The 14,753-nt window shown below is 39.1% G+C and overlaps 1 protein-coding gene across 3 annotated transcripts in view; it reads right to left on the bottom strand.

Moving 5' to 3' along the window:
• Positions 1-2,291: 2,291 nt before the first annotated feature.
• FAM117A (family with sequence similarity 117 member A) overlaps positions 2,292-14,753 on the bottom strand; it is a 30,986-nt gene continuing 18,524 nt past the window's right edge. For 2 of the 3 annotated variants that reach the window (XM_007422508.3, XM_088143497.1), the window contains exons 3-8: positions 11,443-11,532; positions 10,299-10,412; positions 9,347-9,481; positions 7,412-7,640; positions 5,729-5,849; positions 2,294-4,685 (exon numbers count right to left, since the gene is read on the bottom strand). In XM_007422508.3, coding sequence (XP_007422570.1) covers positions 4,352-4,685; positions 5,729-5,849; positions 7,412-7,640; positions 9,347-9,481; positions 10,299-10,412; positions 11,443-11,532 — 1,023 coding nt within the window. In that variant the 3' untranslated portion in view covers positions 2,294-4,351. Of the gene's footprint in view, positions 4,686-5,728; positions 5,850-7,411; positions 7,641-9,346; positions 9,482-10,298; positions 10,413-11,442; positions 11,533-14,753 lie in introns of all 3 variants that reach the window. The other variant, XM_088143496.1, reaches the window with a different exon arrangement.

Genomic DNA, 14,753 nt, shown 5'->3' on the forward strand with positions numbered 1-14,753 from the left:
CTTATATAACTTGAAATAGACATTTTTCTATGAATATAGTTTCCTGCTTTATCAAATTTCTTTCTTAGAATATTCGTATACAGGCTCAAGAATGAGAAACAGCAGCTGCAGGTTAACATGGGTGCTAATACCTCCTTCAGTTTCTGACAGGTTCTAAACATCTTTAAAGATTATTCTAATTTAAAAATACATGAAAAGGAAAACGTGCTACAATACAAAGTAGAACTAGTTGGAAAGAACTTTATAGATTATCTAGTCCAATCTATTAAGTATTGGAATCCATTAAACCATCTCTTCTAGATTTAAACCCTGTTTAAAACCTCCAGTGAGGAGAAATCTGCCAGAGTTCTAGGCAGATTATTCCACTGATTACTAGCTCTTATGATAATTCCTAATACAGTATTCAGCCAAACTTTCCTTTAATTAAATCCATTGATTCTTACTCTTTCAGTTTGAATGAGAACAGATCCTGTCCCTCTTGCCTTTGAGTCTTTTAAATTTGCAAACCACTCTGCCTTCCTCTAGAGTAGTGTTTCTCAACCTCGGCAACTTTATGTGTGGACTTCATCTCCCAGAATTCCCTGGCCAGCATTCCCTAGCCATCCATCCACACATCTTAAAAGTTGCCAAGGTTGAGAAACACTGCTCTAGACTTTTGTGCAAGCTCATTTAGCTCTCTCTCATAGGGTTTAATTTTCAGATCTCTTGATATCTTATCTGATCCTGTCCAGTTAGAGTTGGACATAATACAATATATCCAATGCAGAGTTCAGCAGAACTATTACCTTTTGTGATCTGGACCAAATGCTTTGGTTTCTGCAGCCCGAGACTGCATTGGACTTTTTAGCTGCTGCATCACATTGGTTGCTCATGTTTAACTGGTGATTCTATGGCACTCTTAGATCTTTCTCATATGCATTGCCACCAAACTAAGTCTCTTTAAATCTTTTTAAAAATAAAGTTGATTTTTCCTACCTGGATGTATATTTGTCAAAGATGATCATCCTCTTGGATTTTATGCATTGTTCAAGTCTGTTATTTTGAATTGTGATTTTGACCCTTAAGGTATTTTAGCTAATTGACCTTGCTTGATATCATACACTAATTTGATACATGTCCATTCAGTAGGATGTTTTATAAATATGTTGGCAGCACTGAATTAAGGACATAGGCCACTTAACTGTTTTCCCCCTTAAGAATGTTGCAAAACCATTTACTAGCACTCTTGGGGTAGGTTCAGTCAGTTGCAAATCCACCAGAATGCAAAATAGTCTAACCCACATTTATCCACCTTGTCCATAGGGATGACTCTTTAAAATGACTGAGGTCAAGATGCATTATATCCTTATCATTCCTTTGGGGTACTGAACTAGTCACTGTCATAAATAGGGTTCACTTGATGCCATTTGTTCCTGACCAGCCCATTCTGACTTACGTTACGAATACTGTAACATTTTCTAACTGTTCATAGACGTGTTGCTTGACAAGTGGTCATAGTGCCTTCCTCAGTACAGATGTTGAATTGAATGTTTTCTGTGTCCCCCACCCATTCCTCAATTATAAAGGTGTCTCTTCTGAGAGAAGACAGATGCAAAGGTAGTACACAATTCCATCTTCTCCCTATTCCACATTATTTCCCTACCTTCTCTGGGTGAAAGAACTCTTCTTTCATCCCTTCAAACAAGTTGTTTTGTATCTTTACAGCTCACCTAATTCTGAGCTTGACTCCACCGCTACAGGCGATATACAGAGATACTAGGTATATTCCTCTTTATTATCAACCCGAGTTTCCATATCCTCTACAAACCTTTTTGCTTCTCAACCTGCCAGTAAGTCTGCTATTCATCCATATAGCTGTCTTAAAACTTCCAGTCCCTATAGCGATTATTCAAGTCTATGCCTACATTTTTTAGGGTCTCCCATCCCTGTTTATTAATAATTTGGAGACACAGTATTTGCCCATCTTTCACCTGAGTTAAAATCTGCTTTCCTGAAGTTCAAGATACATGACTGACTTTTCATCAGTTAGTCTAGTTGTAACTAACTAGAACTCTGACCTGATTTTCCCCAAGACACTTTTTGTCCATCTCTTAATCTGTCTGTTGGATAGCTAGCCCTCATTTCTTCTTTCATCATCTGAAAAATACAATTCTTAGCAAAGGAGATAATATATTTCTATCTAAGAGAGCTTCCCATCAAAGGATAAGTGAATTACCACTGTAGAACTTGATGAGTTGATTTAGAAAGGCATTGTTCACATCTTCTGCTGAAGAAAAGTGGCCTGTAAGAAACTCCTACAATGGTATCCCTTTTATTTCTTACTCCTTTTAATTTTACCCAGATACTCTTAACATGATATTGAGGGATATGAATTTCTTCACAGACATATGGCTTTTAAAAAAAAACATAAAAGCCATTCCATCTCTTTTTGTTCTTTTGTACAAGTAATATGCTTTGAATATTATGTTCCACTCATGATTCTCATTCCATTAAGTTTCTGTGATACTTATCAGATTTGTTTTCCCAAGTTAGGCTTTCTCCTGTTACTTCATGTTTTAGGGAACAGAGCACCATTCTTACTTGCAAATCTCTTGGTGTTCTTACAAAATAAAATGGTTGGAGGTTACAATCTAGTGCTATGTTTGGAAATATGCTTAGAAAAGGGGGAAAAGTTAAACTAAAATGTTGGAATATTCTGGGGGCTATAGGGCTGGCAAGTAAAACCACACCAATTTATCTTCTGTGAGCTGGATGTTTTGTGATTGGCATGCCTATCATGGCAGCCAGTATGAATATAGAGACATTTTCTGAGTGTAACCACAACATATTCTCAAAATTTCAAATGTTACCACTAGCTACCTGAAAAAAGTTAACAGCTGAATGTAGTATCTGGGATATGGGTAGATAATACACCACCACTCCATCCATCTGTCAATTCTCATTCAGTTTTGGTAGTACAATGAAAACTTGTAAGGCAGTAAATAGTACAATTGTAAACAGTGAAATCAGAATACAAAAGTTACATCCCAAGCTATTTTGTCTATTACGTTCTTTTTTTCTAACATAAGGGTGTATAAACTTACTTGATATCCAACATTTTTATCGTTCTTTTAATTGGTTTAAACACCATGAATCTGCAAAAACCTTTAAACTCAAACCTCTGAGGCTAAGATTGTTTCATTAAGCTTTTTGTGGTGCGTACATTAAAATTTACAAAAACTTCAAAAGTAGCTGCAAAAATACTGTCTTCAAAAGAAAATATACTTTTTCTCTCTCAATTTCATGAAATCCTCCTAATACAATCCAGAAACTTTACAACAACAACAAAAAAATGACTTTCTAATACACTTTGCAATCAAGGCATCACCAGGTTTAAGGCCTTTCCATTGAGGGGGCTGGTGGAGGTATAGAATGAAGGTGTAAGTGAACGTAGGATCTTTGGAGACTTCTGTGCATTAAAAGTGGGGATAAAGCTGAGCTGATTTATCCAACTCAAGGGCTAGAACAGTTGTAGTGTCAAGATGCAATCAACCAGTTCAATTTATTATAATAAAGAAAAAATAGCATATGTTAATTCCGCTGACAGCTGCATCCCTCCAGAATGGCTTGGGCTTCAATCTCATTCTGCAAAGTTCTGTTCAAAGAAGTAATTTCAGGAGGTCCACCTAGAAAAACTGCAGACAGGACACTCCTTTGTTGTTCCTTCTTAAGAAGGGAATCAAGATCTTTATCTCTAAGACACACACCTTAAGTATTTTTGTCAACTATCTGGTACGGCATAATCATTAGAAAACACTTCAAGCATTTAGCTGATTGTGTTCCAGTGATGTGAGTGCCATTCAGTGCAGAGCAGGGTATGAAAAGAATCTTAACAGGGTATTGCAGACTTGGCATCCCATGAAACAGTACCCTGCTCAATTTTTACCCAGTGACATCAACTGTTCAATCAACATACACAAATTCTGGCATCTTATATTCATGCTCTCTATTCTGTAGGAACCTTGAGAAACATCTCTAGGAACATTAAAACACTATCAATGAGCTCCTGCCTCACACAGCAAGCAGAGAGAAAGATAATCCTGGTAATTAACTGTGTATGTATTCCAACAGAGAAGACTAGGTGCTTTTTGGATCCTGGAGCAGCAGAAAGACATTGACAGAGACTCTTAAGGAAAAGAAGTGCTTTAAGTACTGGGAGTACCAAGACTACTGTGGCTGAATGGAGTCCAATAGCAATCTTTATGTTAAGGCTGTTGCTGGGATCACTCAGCTTCCCAGTATCAAGGCACTTTTCTCTACAGGCCTTGGAAGGACCATGGATTCATTTTGCCTCTGCTCCACTCCCTGAGCTTCAGACGACCAGGGAACTATGGAAGAGGACAGTGTCTTCAGGCTGGTGCCGTTTCCAGGACTCCAAGCCCAATGAAGGAGATTTTGGTTTTTCACTGAAGTTGTCTCCTCTCAAGTCTTTCTGTAAAGTGAGGATGGGGACAGTGGTAGTGGCTTGACAAGACGAGAATGTGCCTGGTGGCATTGGGCTGGGAGAGGAAGAGAAGTCTCTGAACAGGAAGTCTACATTGGGAATAAGAGGTTTCACCAGGCTAAACTGGCAAAAGGCAGAGCCAGTTGGATTGAAGTGGACTTTGTTCTTATCAGGACAAGAGGGCAGGACAGGCTGATCAGGCCTAAAAAAAAAAATCAGAATTAAAAGTTGTAAGGCATATAAGAACTAATGCCAACAAGTGTTTCAGATTTTGATAGGTTACAGGATGACAGTGCAACAAATAAGAATTTTTTAAAAATATGCATGAACAAGTGTTCTGCCTTTCTGGATTTTGTACTTTACAGCAAAAGTGTGGGAGATGGCCAGAAACAGCATGGTACAATAGTAATGTTTGTTGTACAGCATGGAGTTTTGTACAACAAACCTTACCAGACTTAGAAATTTTCAGTTTACAAAGAGCACATTCTTTATGATAGTGTCATAATTCCATTTATGTGCATAGCAGCCCATCCAAGGGATACTATGGCTACCTAGAAACACAATGCAAGTATTAAAGCATTTAAGAATCACTTTTCAACTCTAAATATTATCAATCCCAAACCAATTTTGTACATAGAATCAACACTGATCTGCTTTGGCAATGAAGCAAAAATAGATGGGTTGCATGCATACATTTGAAGCTCTACTCTAGCCTTTCTCACAATAAACTCAGTCCATACCACAAATGGGTTAAATCATATTTTGTTGATGGGCTAGAACAGAAAAGACATCTAGGTGAATTTTTTAAACAACTATATTAGAAGTCTGATGACACATATTTTATCTTTATTGTTGCTCACTTTGCACTTTTAATATGCAGCACAGGCAACATTTACATATTTAGTAAAACAGGTGTCATGAGTTTGAGAGTACGAGTGGGGAGAACAAGACTACCCTGAGTCAGTCCCTCTCTTAAGTTCAGCTTGTCTTTCAAGATTGCTGTAGTGATAAGAGATGGGTAGATTGTAAAATAATCTCTTTGAAAGACACTTAATATAAAGATGACAAAATAGTTGTCTATCAATGCTTCATGGAGTCATTATATGCAACTCAGATTAGAATTGGTCTTTATCTTTATCATAATTTCTATCAGTATTATATGAAGGGCAGTTCTCTACTTGATCCTTCTCGATTTTTTGTTCTATCACCTATGGTTACAAAAGGTAAATGTAACCTCCTACTTACACCACTTCCTCAAAAGCATGGATTTTTTCACACCCCTCCGGAGGCTCCCGCTTGAACACGTAGGTGTGGTTGGGACGAGGAGACAGGGCAAAGGCAAAGACTGGAGAAGTGCTGCCATTTTCTGGAAAAGGAAAATTAGGGAAGAGAACACATTCAGTCAAATAAATGCAGAAGCACTGAAAACTCAAATAATATGCCAGCTTTACCAGATACTAGCAAGATTTCTGATCCTCAGATGGAACTATAAGCAAATAGAGTTATACCTCTGATAGAACTGAAATACTGAAATGAAATCCTACTAACTATTTTCATGGGACTTGGGGCTGCTCAAGCAGTAAATTTCTCATATAATGCAACGGAATGGTCTTAAAACAAGTAACTCTCACAACTTGGACATTATTAGAGGAACAAACTCCAGAAACTTGTTTTTAAAAATGCATTTCATTACATATTAAAGCTGTTCTAGTAGCACTGCCTGTATATGTGTCTTACACATCCAGCACTCCCAATATGGAAAACTCAGTTCCTAAAGAAGCAAACATTAAGTCTCACCATGTTTACACAACAACACCTTCATATCAGGGATGTCCACAGTGTATGCTAAAAATAGTGAAGATGGTATCCATGACACACAATGCACATAAAAACTAGGTGAAGCTTTGACTGCACCATAGCTACTATCTTTTTTTACCACATCCTGCAGACACCCCTGTATTAAGGATTAGTTGTCTATGTCTCCTATCCTCTCTCTGACATGCACATATTGCCCTGTTTCCTGCAAGTTAAGTTGGTTTTAGAACACTGCTCAGATTCCATTTTATATTTTAAAGTCTTATTCCTTATTTCAAGTTCAAAGAATCCTTATGATGGTGCTCATTAATAGCTTTAATGTCTACAAGTACATCTCTATTTCCTTCTCTTTGCATGGCTCAGTATTTCTTCCTTGCCTTGTCTACTGGGAAGCTTACTAACTTGTAGCCAATCCACATAGAGATGGGGAGATCTTTACACTGCAGTACAATCAGAACTTGGACTTCTACATTTCTCTTCACTGGAAATACAATAGCTTGAGTCAGTGTGAATGATTCTACATTTCAGAGTAATGGGTGGTAAATCAATAAGAACTGCCTTTAAGAAGAGAATTATATAGCGTCAATGTGAAACTGTGACCATAAATCAGGTGTGGGTAACCTGAGCTGTCAGAATGCATGTGGTCCCTGGACCCCTTTTAACAGTCTACAGAACAACCTCTGACCACAGTTGCCAAAAATTCTCCCAATTGTTTGGGAGAAGAAACATGCCCTAAAATAGACGTAACAATTTATAAAACACAGAAGAAAAAAATCACATTACCTCCAAAATGCCAAGGGAAAAAATCACATTTTTTCTTCCAACCACTTTGTACCATCATCTTGGCCACTTCCAAAATGTTTAGTCCCCAGCCATCAAAACATTGCCCATCCAATAGACAAAATCAGACCCAAGTGTTTATACCAAAGTAACTGCAACTTTGTTTATACTGGTTTATATACAATAAAGACCTCCCCTTTTTCATTCCTAATCCTTCCAGTTGCTGAATGTCAAAGACCATTTAAAACAACAAGCCAATAAACCCCCTGTTCAATGCACAATTCTTCAAAGACTCTATACAACAGCAGACTGCTACTAACCTACCCAACTTACCTCTTCCTTTGGCCTCCAACACTGGCTTGTCCAAAGCCCCAGGCAAAGCTTCATCAGTTGTTATTCGGGCAGGAATATATGGGGATTGTCCAAGAGCAGCTGAAGGGGATGGAGAAAGAGAAAGGCTGCTGCAGCTGCTACCGCTGTTTTCCAGCTGTGGCAACAAGGAATCCCCAGGGCCTCTCTGGAGGGGGGCTGGGGCTCTGTGCCCATCCGGGACATCCAAGATCTAAGAGAGAGGACACTTTTTAAGCACAAAGAAGCAGGCAGGAGTGAGTAGAGCCATGGGGAGGCCTGGACAACATTTTTAAATATTTAAAGCATTTTATCCCTCTTCTTCCAAAAACACTCCTATAGCAACTTACATAACATTAATATTGACAAAGTGTAGCCTATCAGCAGGCTTACAGTTACTAAGAGAAATCATTCAGGGAGAAGAGAAACAAATGAAGCTTGTCTTCCAGATATATCTGATGGAACAGCTCCCCTTCCCATCTCCTTTTCCTCTGTTGTAGCTTGATGGAATATTACTATGCATTGGAAACAACAGTATGAAGGGGCAGAGGACCGGAAAATCCAAAGGACTAACATTCATTTTCCCCACAATATCATATCCTATAAATAGGAATGCCCATAATTTAGATTAGATGACAATAATTGATTTGGGTGCAAGGCAAAGAGTAAGCTGCAGTGACACCATCATGAAATCTGATTGAGATGCAACTATGCTTTGGTCAGTGAGCAACATCGGAGCCGCACTGATTCAACTTTGCGGGAGAGACAGCAGAAGGTTAAAGACCGCATATATCAATCCTCAGTGAGGGTGGCATAGGTCAATAGTTGCTACCAGTATTGGACACAGCATCTGAAAAAAGTCAATAATAAGGAATCAAATGCACTGCAGGTGCATGTGACAAACTCCCCTACTTTTCCTTTTTCCCTTTACAAAGAAACCATTGGGGATTTACTTTTTCTCATAGACACAACTGTTATAAACTCTACTGCATAGCCTCCTTGCTGGGTTGGGGGGGAGTGTCTTTTTCTTTATTACCATTTTGTACTGCTGCCACCACTAAACCCGTTCAAGGATTCAGAAATTCAGACAGTTTCTACCTAACCTCAGCAAATTTAAGATTTGTGGACTTCAGCCCTAGAGTTCCCCATCCAGCACTGCCATTGCTAAGAATTCTAGGGGTTGAAAACACATTTTATAGCTACTGAGGTTGGGAAACACTGCTGTAATGTAACACAACTAGATGGAATGTGAGGAAGACATAAGTTTGCACAGATGCTTGGTTAACACAGGAACATATTGACTTCTATTAAGCCACTAAGAATGGGGTTTTAAACAGGTTCATCTATTTCTCTAATTATGTATACCTTGTAAATACCAGCCTACCCCAGCCCTAAAATTATTCCTAATGTCTCCCCATCAGGGGGAAATATTCTCAGGCTAGAACTTTGAGCCTGTCTCAAGCCTGGTTTCCACCTGTTCCCCCCAAATCCCTTTCTCTAAGTTCCTCCCCCTGCTGGAATATAAACTGAGAGGAGACGCCCAGAGTTGCTATTCTCTGACTGGCAGTTCTACCACACAATCATTACAATCTCCTGCAAAGCAGAACATAGTTTGTCCTCAACAGTGGACTTTACACGTTTGCTCTATCTGATGGGTCAGCCCTGTGAAGAACAGTGCAGTGTAGATCTCTCTGAAATGTATTCTGCACTTCATATAGCATACTATACTCAGAGGAAATTATGATATCTAGAATTTCACTTTCCTCATTAATGAGAGGTTGGAAATTTCAAGGTAGAGAATCCAAACAGAAGGAGCTTGGTAATTTAAACTGGCAGTACAAAGACTGTCCAACAAAATTGACATGTCCTGAGTTCCAGATAAGATGGCTCTTGTATCTTGCCCCACCAGCCATAACTCACTCTGAGGAGTTCCTCGTCTCCTTGCTCTTTTACAAACACCTCTTCCAATTCCTGATTGATACCGTCGAAACTGTTGTGCAAACAGGGGCTGATCGATACAGTGGTCAGGACTGGAAAGGATGCAGGTGGGGAAGCCTACAAACAAGGACATGCAATGTTGTATCAAGAAGCCACCAACGCCTTGGTACAAGCATAAAATATTCTCTGAGGTGGACTGGTGGCCCATAACTTTGTGGCCCATCCCTCCCCCATCAGTTATGAACATATGAAATTGCTTTAGGATTTGGCCATTAGTTCACTGATCCCAGATAGTCTGACAACTGCTCTGTTATCACAGTGCACTTATTTCATGGTTTAATGGACTATGCTTGCTAAATTTCAATTTTTTTAGTTTGCACAACATACTGAACTATAATCTGCCTGCAAGGATAACACGTTAAGCTAATATATGGTTGGCTCATTGTGTCGCTTAAATACAGCCAATGGCTCTTAAAGATCTTTCTAACTTAATGTTGTTCCAGACACTGAGCCTGAGACCATCTGCATATCAATCAGGTTCTTATGCTGAGCACTGGACCTTTCTCCGATTGTCAATGGAATATGAAGACAATTGGGAGAATGGACTGATAATGGTATGGCTGATATAATCTGATGTGCCTGGTTCATGCTGCAGCTCAGCTATGGATTCTAGTGGAGCTTTAAACAAGTCATGCACAATCTCAATATACAAGGCTAATATAGTCAACAGACACACAAAAATATAACCATATTCCTTACATTATGCCTTAGGTTGAAGAAAAATAATTGCTCTGGCTTCCCTATGTAAGCCACTAAGAACTGAATACTTTAGGCCATTTTTTTCCTCAATAAAAGTCTCTTTCTAAACAGTCCAAGTGAGTTTGTTTGCTGCCATTTTCTAACAGGAACACTAAAGAAAAGATACAAAACATACCTTGGCTGATGAAACCACACTATGATTGCCTTGAACGGGAGAACTCTGGTCTTTCTCTTTGCCATTCCAAGCACCAAGCTTTGTTCGCTGGAGCTGCTGTTTCAGTTTAGCGATCTAGAGAATGAAAAGTTAACTAGTCTTGAGTAATGGATTAGATGAGGGATTAATAAACTGAGATGCAGTCCCAAAAAGACAGATATATTGATGGTGGGTAATTCATCTGTTCAATTAAATGGTGCCCATGCAGTTCTGGAGGGGTTGCACTCTCTCTGATCAAGTACATAGATAAGGGGTACAGACATTTCAAGACTTGCTAGTTTCACTCAGTTCTATCATTACTATTACAGTAGTTCTTACTGCTTTGTGTAACGCTGATTTCTTATATTTTAAAATGTTTTTATTTTTATTATATGCTGGCCTTTCATAAAGTCTTAAAAACAGGCTTTTGTGTCTGAGCCTGGGGTGTGGGATGGAGCCTACTCCTGGCTATGTTAATGGTGGTTTTTATGATTCCCGGCTGTTGTGGGTTTTGGTTTTTGTATTATATGTTTTTTTAAATTTATTTTATTGTAAGCCACCCAGAGTCACATTTGTGAGATGGGCAGACATATAAATCAATTAAATCAATAATTTTATTAGATATTGTATTAATTGGACTTCAGTGCAAATAAATAGATACTTCAAGAATGATCTCACTGTATAGTGAGACAAAAAAAAGCATTCTAGTATTTTTTAGTAATAGACTAGACGGAAATAAATATATGCAATTAAAGTTATCAGAGCAGAGCAAAACCCATTTAATGTTTCAAACCTTGCAAACAAATTCCATCTCTGAGCTCCAGTTCCAAAGGATCATAATTTTTGTTGTTTTTGTTATACTTCCCTTTTAAAGAGCAATCATAAGCAGCACTCATACGCCTCTGCAACTGGCCTAACACTGAATATGAATAGGATGTATGATTTTTAAAATAAAAAAATAAAATAGACGTACTAGACCTACCTGCAGAGTAATACATTCTTATTTTCAAGAAAAGAACAGAAAATAATGCCACTAAGACAAGAAGTACTCCGGCAGTTTAATCCCTTTTGCACGTTGCATAGTGGTAAGACAAATGGCGTTTGACGTACCGAGTGAACATCTTACCTCTCTACGATGATCTACGCTATTCCATGAGGCCGATCGCTTATGAGCTGCAACTTTTCCCACCTCTGATTCATGCCAGGATACTGGAGTCTGAAAGAGGGAGGAAGGGAGGACTGTGTCACTTTTGGATTGGGCCAACATTTGGAAGTTTAAAGAGGTTAGTTCTGTGGCAATTTTCTTCCTAAGAGCTATTCTGAAAGCATAGTGATGGTGGAATTATTCCAAAACCATAGAATTGAAAAATATGAATCTCTTTCCTGTACAGAAAAAGGTGTGCAGCAAAGCAACACACATGCATTGTTCACATTTTCCTATAGGTTTTTTTTTTGGCTACTACAAACACCATACATAATACATCCTTGAATGAAAAAAAATACTAAGAATTTTTCAAGAAACACAGAAGAGGGTTTTTTTCCATATCAGATTCTTCTTTGGGTGGAGGGTGATAGGGTAAGTACTTCAAATTAAAGTTCTCATAACTTTTCCTCCATGAGAATAATCCTAGAAGTGATTTCAGGCAAGAAAATCTTGCACACCCACACTTGAAGTACTGATATCCAAGAGGAGCTTGTTCCATCAGCACCACTATGCCCTGAGTGTTTTAAAATTATAAAGTCTTCTTGGGTGCCTTCGTAGAAAGGCTGGAAATCTGATGCCCTCTAAATATGTTAGGTCAGTGTTTCTCAACCTTAGCAACTTTCAGATGTGTGGACTTCAACTGCCATAATTCCCCAGCCAGCATGTTAGGTTATTCTAGTCATACTGGCTAGGAATTCTGCGAACTGCAGTCCTAGCATATCTGAAAGGTACCACGATTGAGAAAAACTACATTAAATAAATAACACTACATGTATATGAGCCCAAATATATTTCAGATTCCACTCACTCAATTTTCCCAGGGACATCAAACTTTCCCACACTTTATGGTAGGTGGTCACTCTCGGAGCCAGAAATGAGAGACCAGGTGGAGTAAGAAAGAAAAAACTAGGTCACATAGTCTCAAGTCTTAGTGGCAGTCTCAATGCAAGTACAACCTTCCCCTTTGGGATGTTGGTTGGGGAATTATAGGAGTTGAATTCCAAAACAACTGGAGAGAACTAGATTAGGAAGACTGATAGAAGAAGAACATTGTTTGAAGATAAGGATCAGCCACTGAAGGGTGTCTGGCAATTATTACCCATTATCGCTAATCATCTGCAAGGCTGCTGTAAGAAAATATACACTTTTGTAAAGAAAAACTCATTCAATTAAGCAGAACGGCCTTTCCCTGCAACTGCTGTCAAGTAGCATGCTATGCAACTATGGCCAACTGGTACATTCAGTGCCCAGTGTTGGACTGCACAGAAGTGAAGGTGACTGCAATATCCAAAAGGGCAGAGTACTTCCAGTATATTTCTTGCTTAGATTAAGCATTCCATACTCCCCATTTACAGTATCAACTGAAAAGGAACATACTTTCTTTCAACAGTTCAAGTGACTGAGCTGCTAAAACATTTGTATTTCCATCTTTCTACATATACACTATCCATCACAATTAAGTATCAAGATTTTCTCTGTATCTTTTGATTTTCTTCAGCCTGATTCTCTAATTTCCAAATCTAGAACAGGTTTCAGGAGAATTCATTTTGTATCCCAAGCTTCTGCTAGACACGCTGCCAAAAGAGCATAAGGGGCCTTTCCAGCACACAAAACTGACCTTCAACAGAATAGTTGTTATAAAATAGAAGCCTAGCAGCTGTTTCTGCAAACAGCTATGTTGAAGAACCTTGCAGTGACAATGGATGGCACAGCCTGAACAGCTGAGCAACTGCAAGAGTTTAGGGGCCAAAGAACAACATTCCCAGTGAAAAGGCTTAGCAAGGATAAGGAGCTGAGCAGCAGAGAAGCTGCAGACAAGGGGGTAAATACTGTTTGCCAAAGGCCCCACCTCTCCTAGAAGTACCCACAAGTGCTATGTTAATGCTGTGTGAATAGTGGCCTCTCTTTTGTTTAGCAAGCATTTTAAGGCAGAAGCAAATACCAGCCACACCTAAATATCACCATGGCTGTGAATCTCGAGAATAAAAGTAACTGACCAATTGCAGAAATTGGTAGCCATGGGAGGCTATTCCACCCAAGCAAACAAGGGAGGCTCACACAGGCTACAGAAGTGTGTTACAAACCTCTGGCCACGATGCCAAAACCAAACCCCTGCCTCAAATCAGGGTGGGATAGCTTCCTGTCCCAGTGACTGGCTTTCAAACTGCTCGGCTGGCCTCTACAAAGAAAACCCACACCATGCTGCAGTAGATAGACCAGTTACAACTGAAGTTTATTTCTCTGTTTCTATCAATGCACAGATGGGATCCTCAAGAACAGCCAGTTCCCCACACACATCTCCATCCTAGGCTTCCCCAAGAAGCAAGCCTGGGAAGAAAACTGAGTGTCTATATGCTGACTATATCGAAGGCTTCAAGAAGCAACCTCGGTGCATTACCTCACTATAAATTTATCTGGAGTATGTATCTTAGTTGAAGACAGTTAGTTGAACTGGTATAGGAGTGTGTATCATGGGGTACAAAACTTTTCCTGTACTGAGGACCATATTTGGCCTTTGAGTGCATCCCATACTCAAAATGTACTGGGTGGAGCCAGAACTAAAACTTAATTTTCACTTACAGTATAACTTTAATTATAACAAATGTCTTTACTTCCCAGTAAGCATTTAATAGTTTTCTCCTACATTAAAAACTGCAACTTGGTTAGGGCTTGGGGCCTCGAGTTCTGCAGCTCTGCTTTAAAGCACATTACACAAATTTCCTTCCCCGTGATTTGTTCAGAACTCAAGATTTGTCCCCTTTCACCCTTGCCCACTCCCAGCCATAAAAGATGGCACAGTCTAATCAACTGCAAATGTGTGTTTCAGCACCTGTCCGGTAAAACTGGCAACCAAGAGAGAACCTCACTTTTAACCCTTCTCTGTGCCCAACACTGAAATCAGGCAGCCTGTTAGAGGAAGAAGCCAAAAATGCAATTCTCTGCCCCCCCCCCCACTGGTTCTTCAGTAGGCTAAGAAAATGTTTTATTGATTAGAGACTTTTGAAACTCAAAATTCTATGATAATTTTAAAAGCCTTAACATAAAACTTATTGAAATCACTGTATTCAGCAAGTACAGACTCAGTAAATTTCCTGCCAAAAGTAGGAAATGTTGGTCCCTCCTTGCCTTTAGGAAAGCTGTAAAGACTTACTTGTTCTGTCTTGCAAAGAAGGAGAGGGTGTTATGACTGAAGATGGGGTTCGTGGGCACACAAGTTTATCCTTTCTGGTTTT

Source organism: Python bivittatus, unplaced genomic scaffold (genome assembly GCF_059951505.1).
Source record: "Python bivittatus isolate LINGU-HERP-01145 unplaced genomic scaffold, Pbiv_v1 ctg000410_np1212, whole genome shotgun sequence".
Classification (NCBI taxonomy): domain Eukaryota; kingdom Metazoa; phylum Chordata; class Lepidosauria; order Squamata; family Pythonidae; genus Python; species Python bivittatus.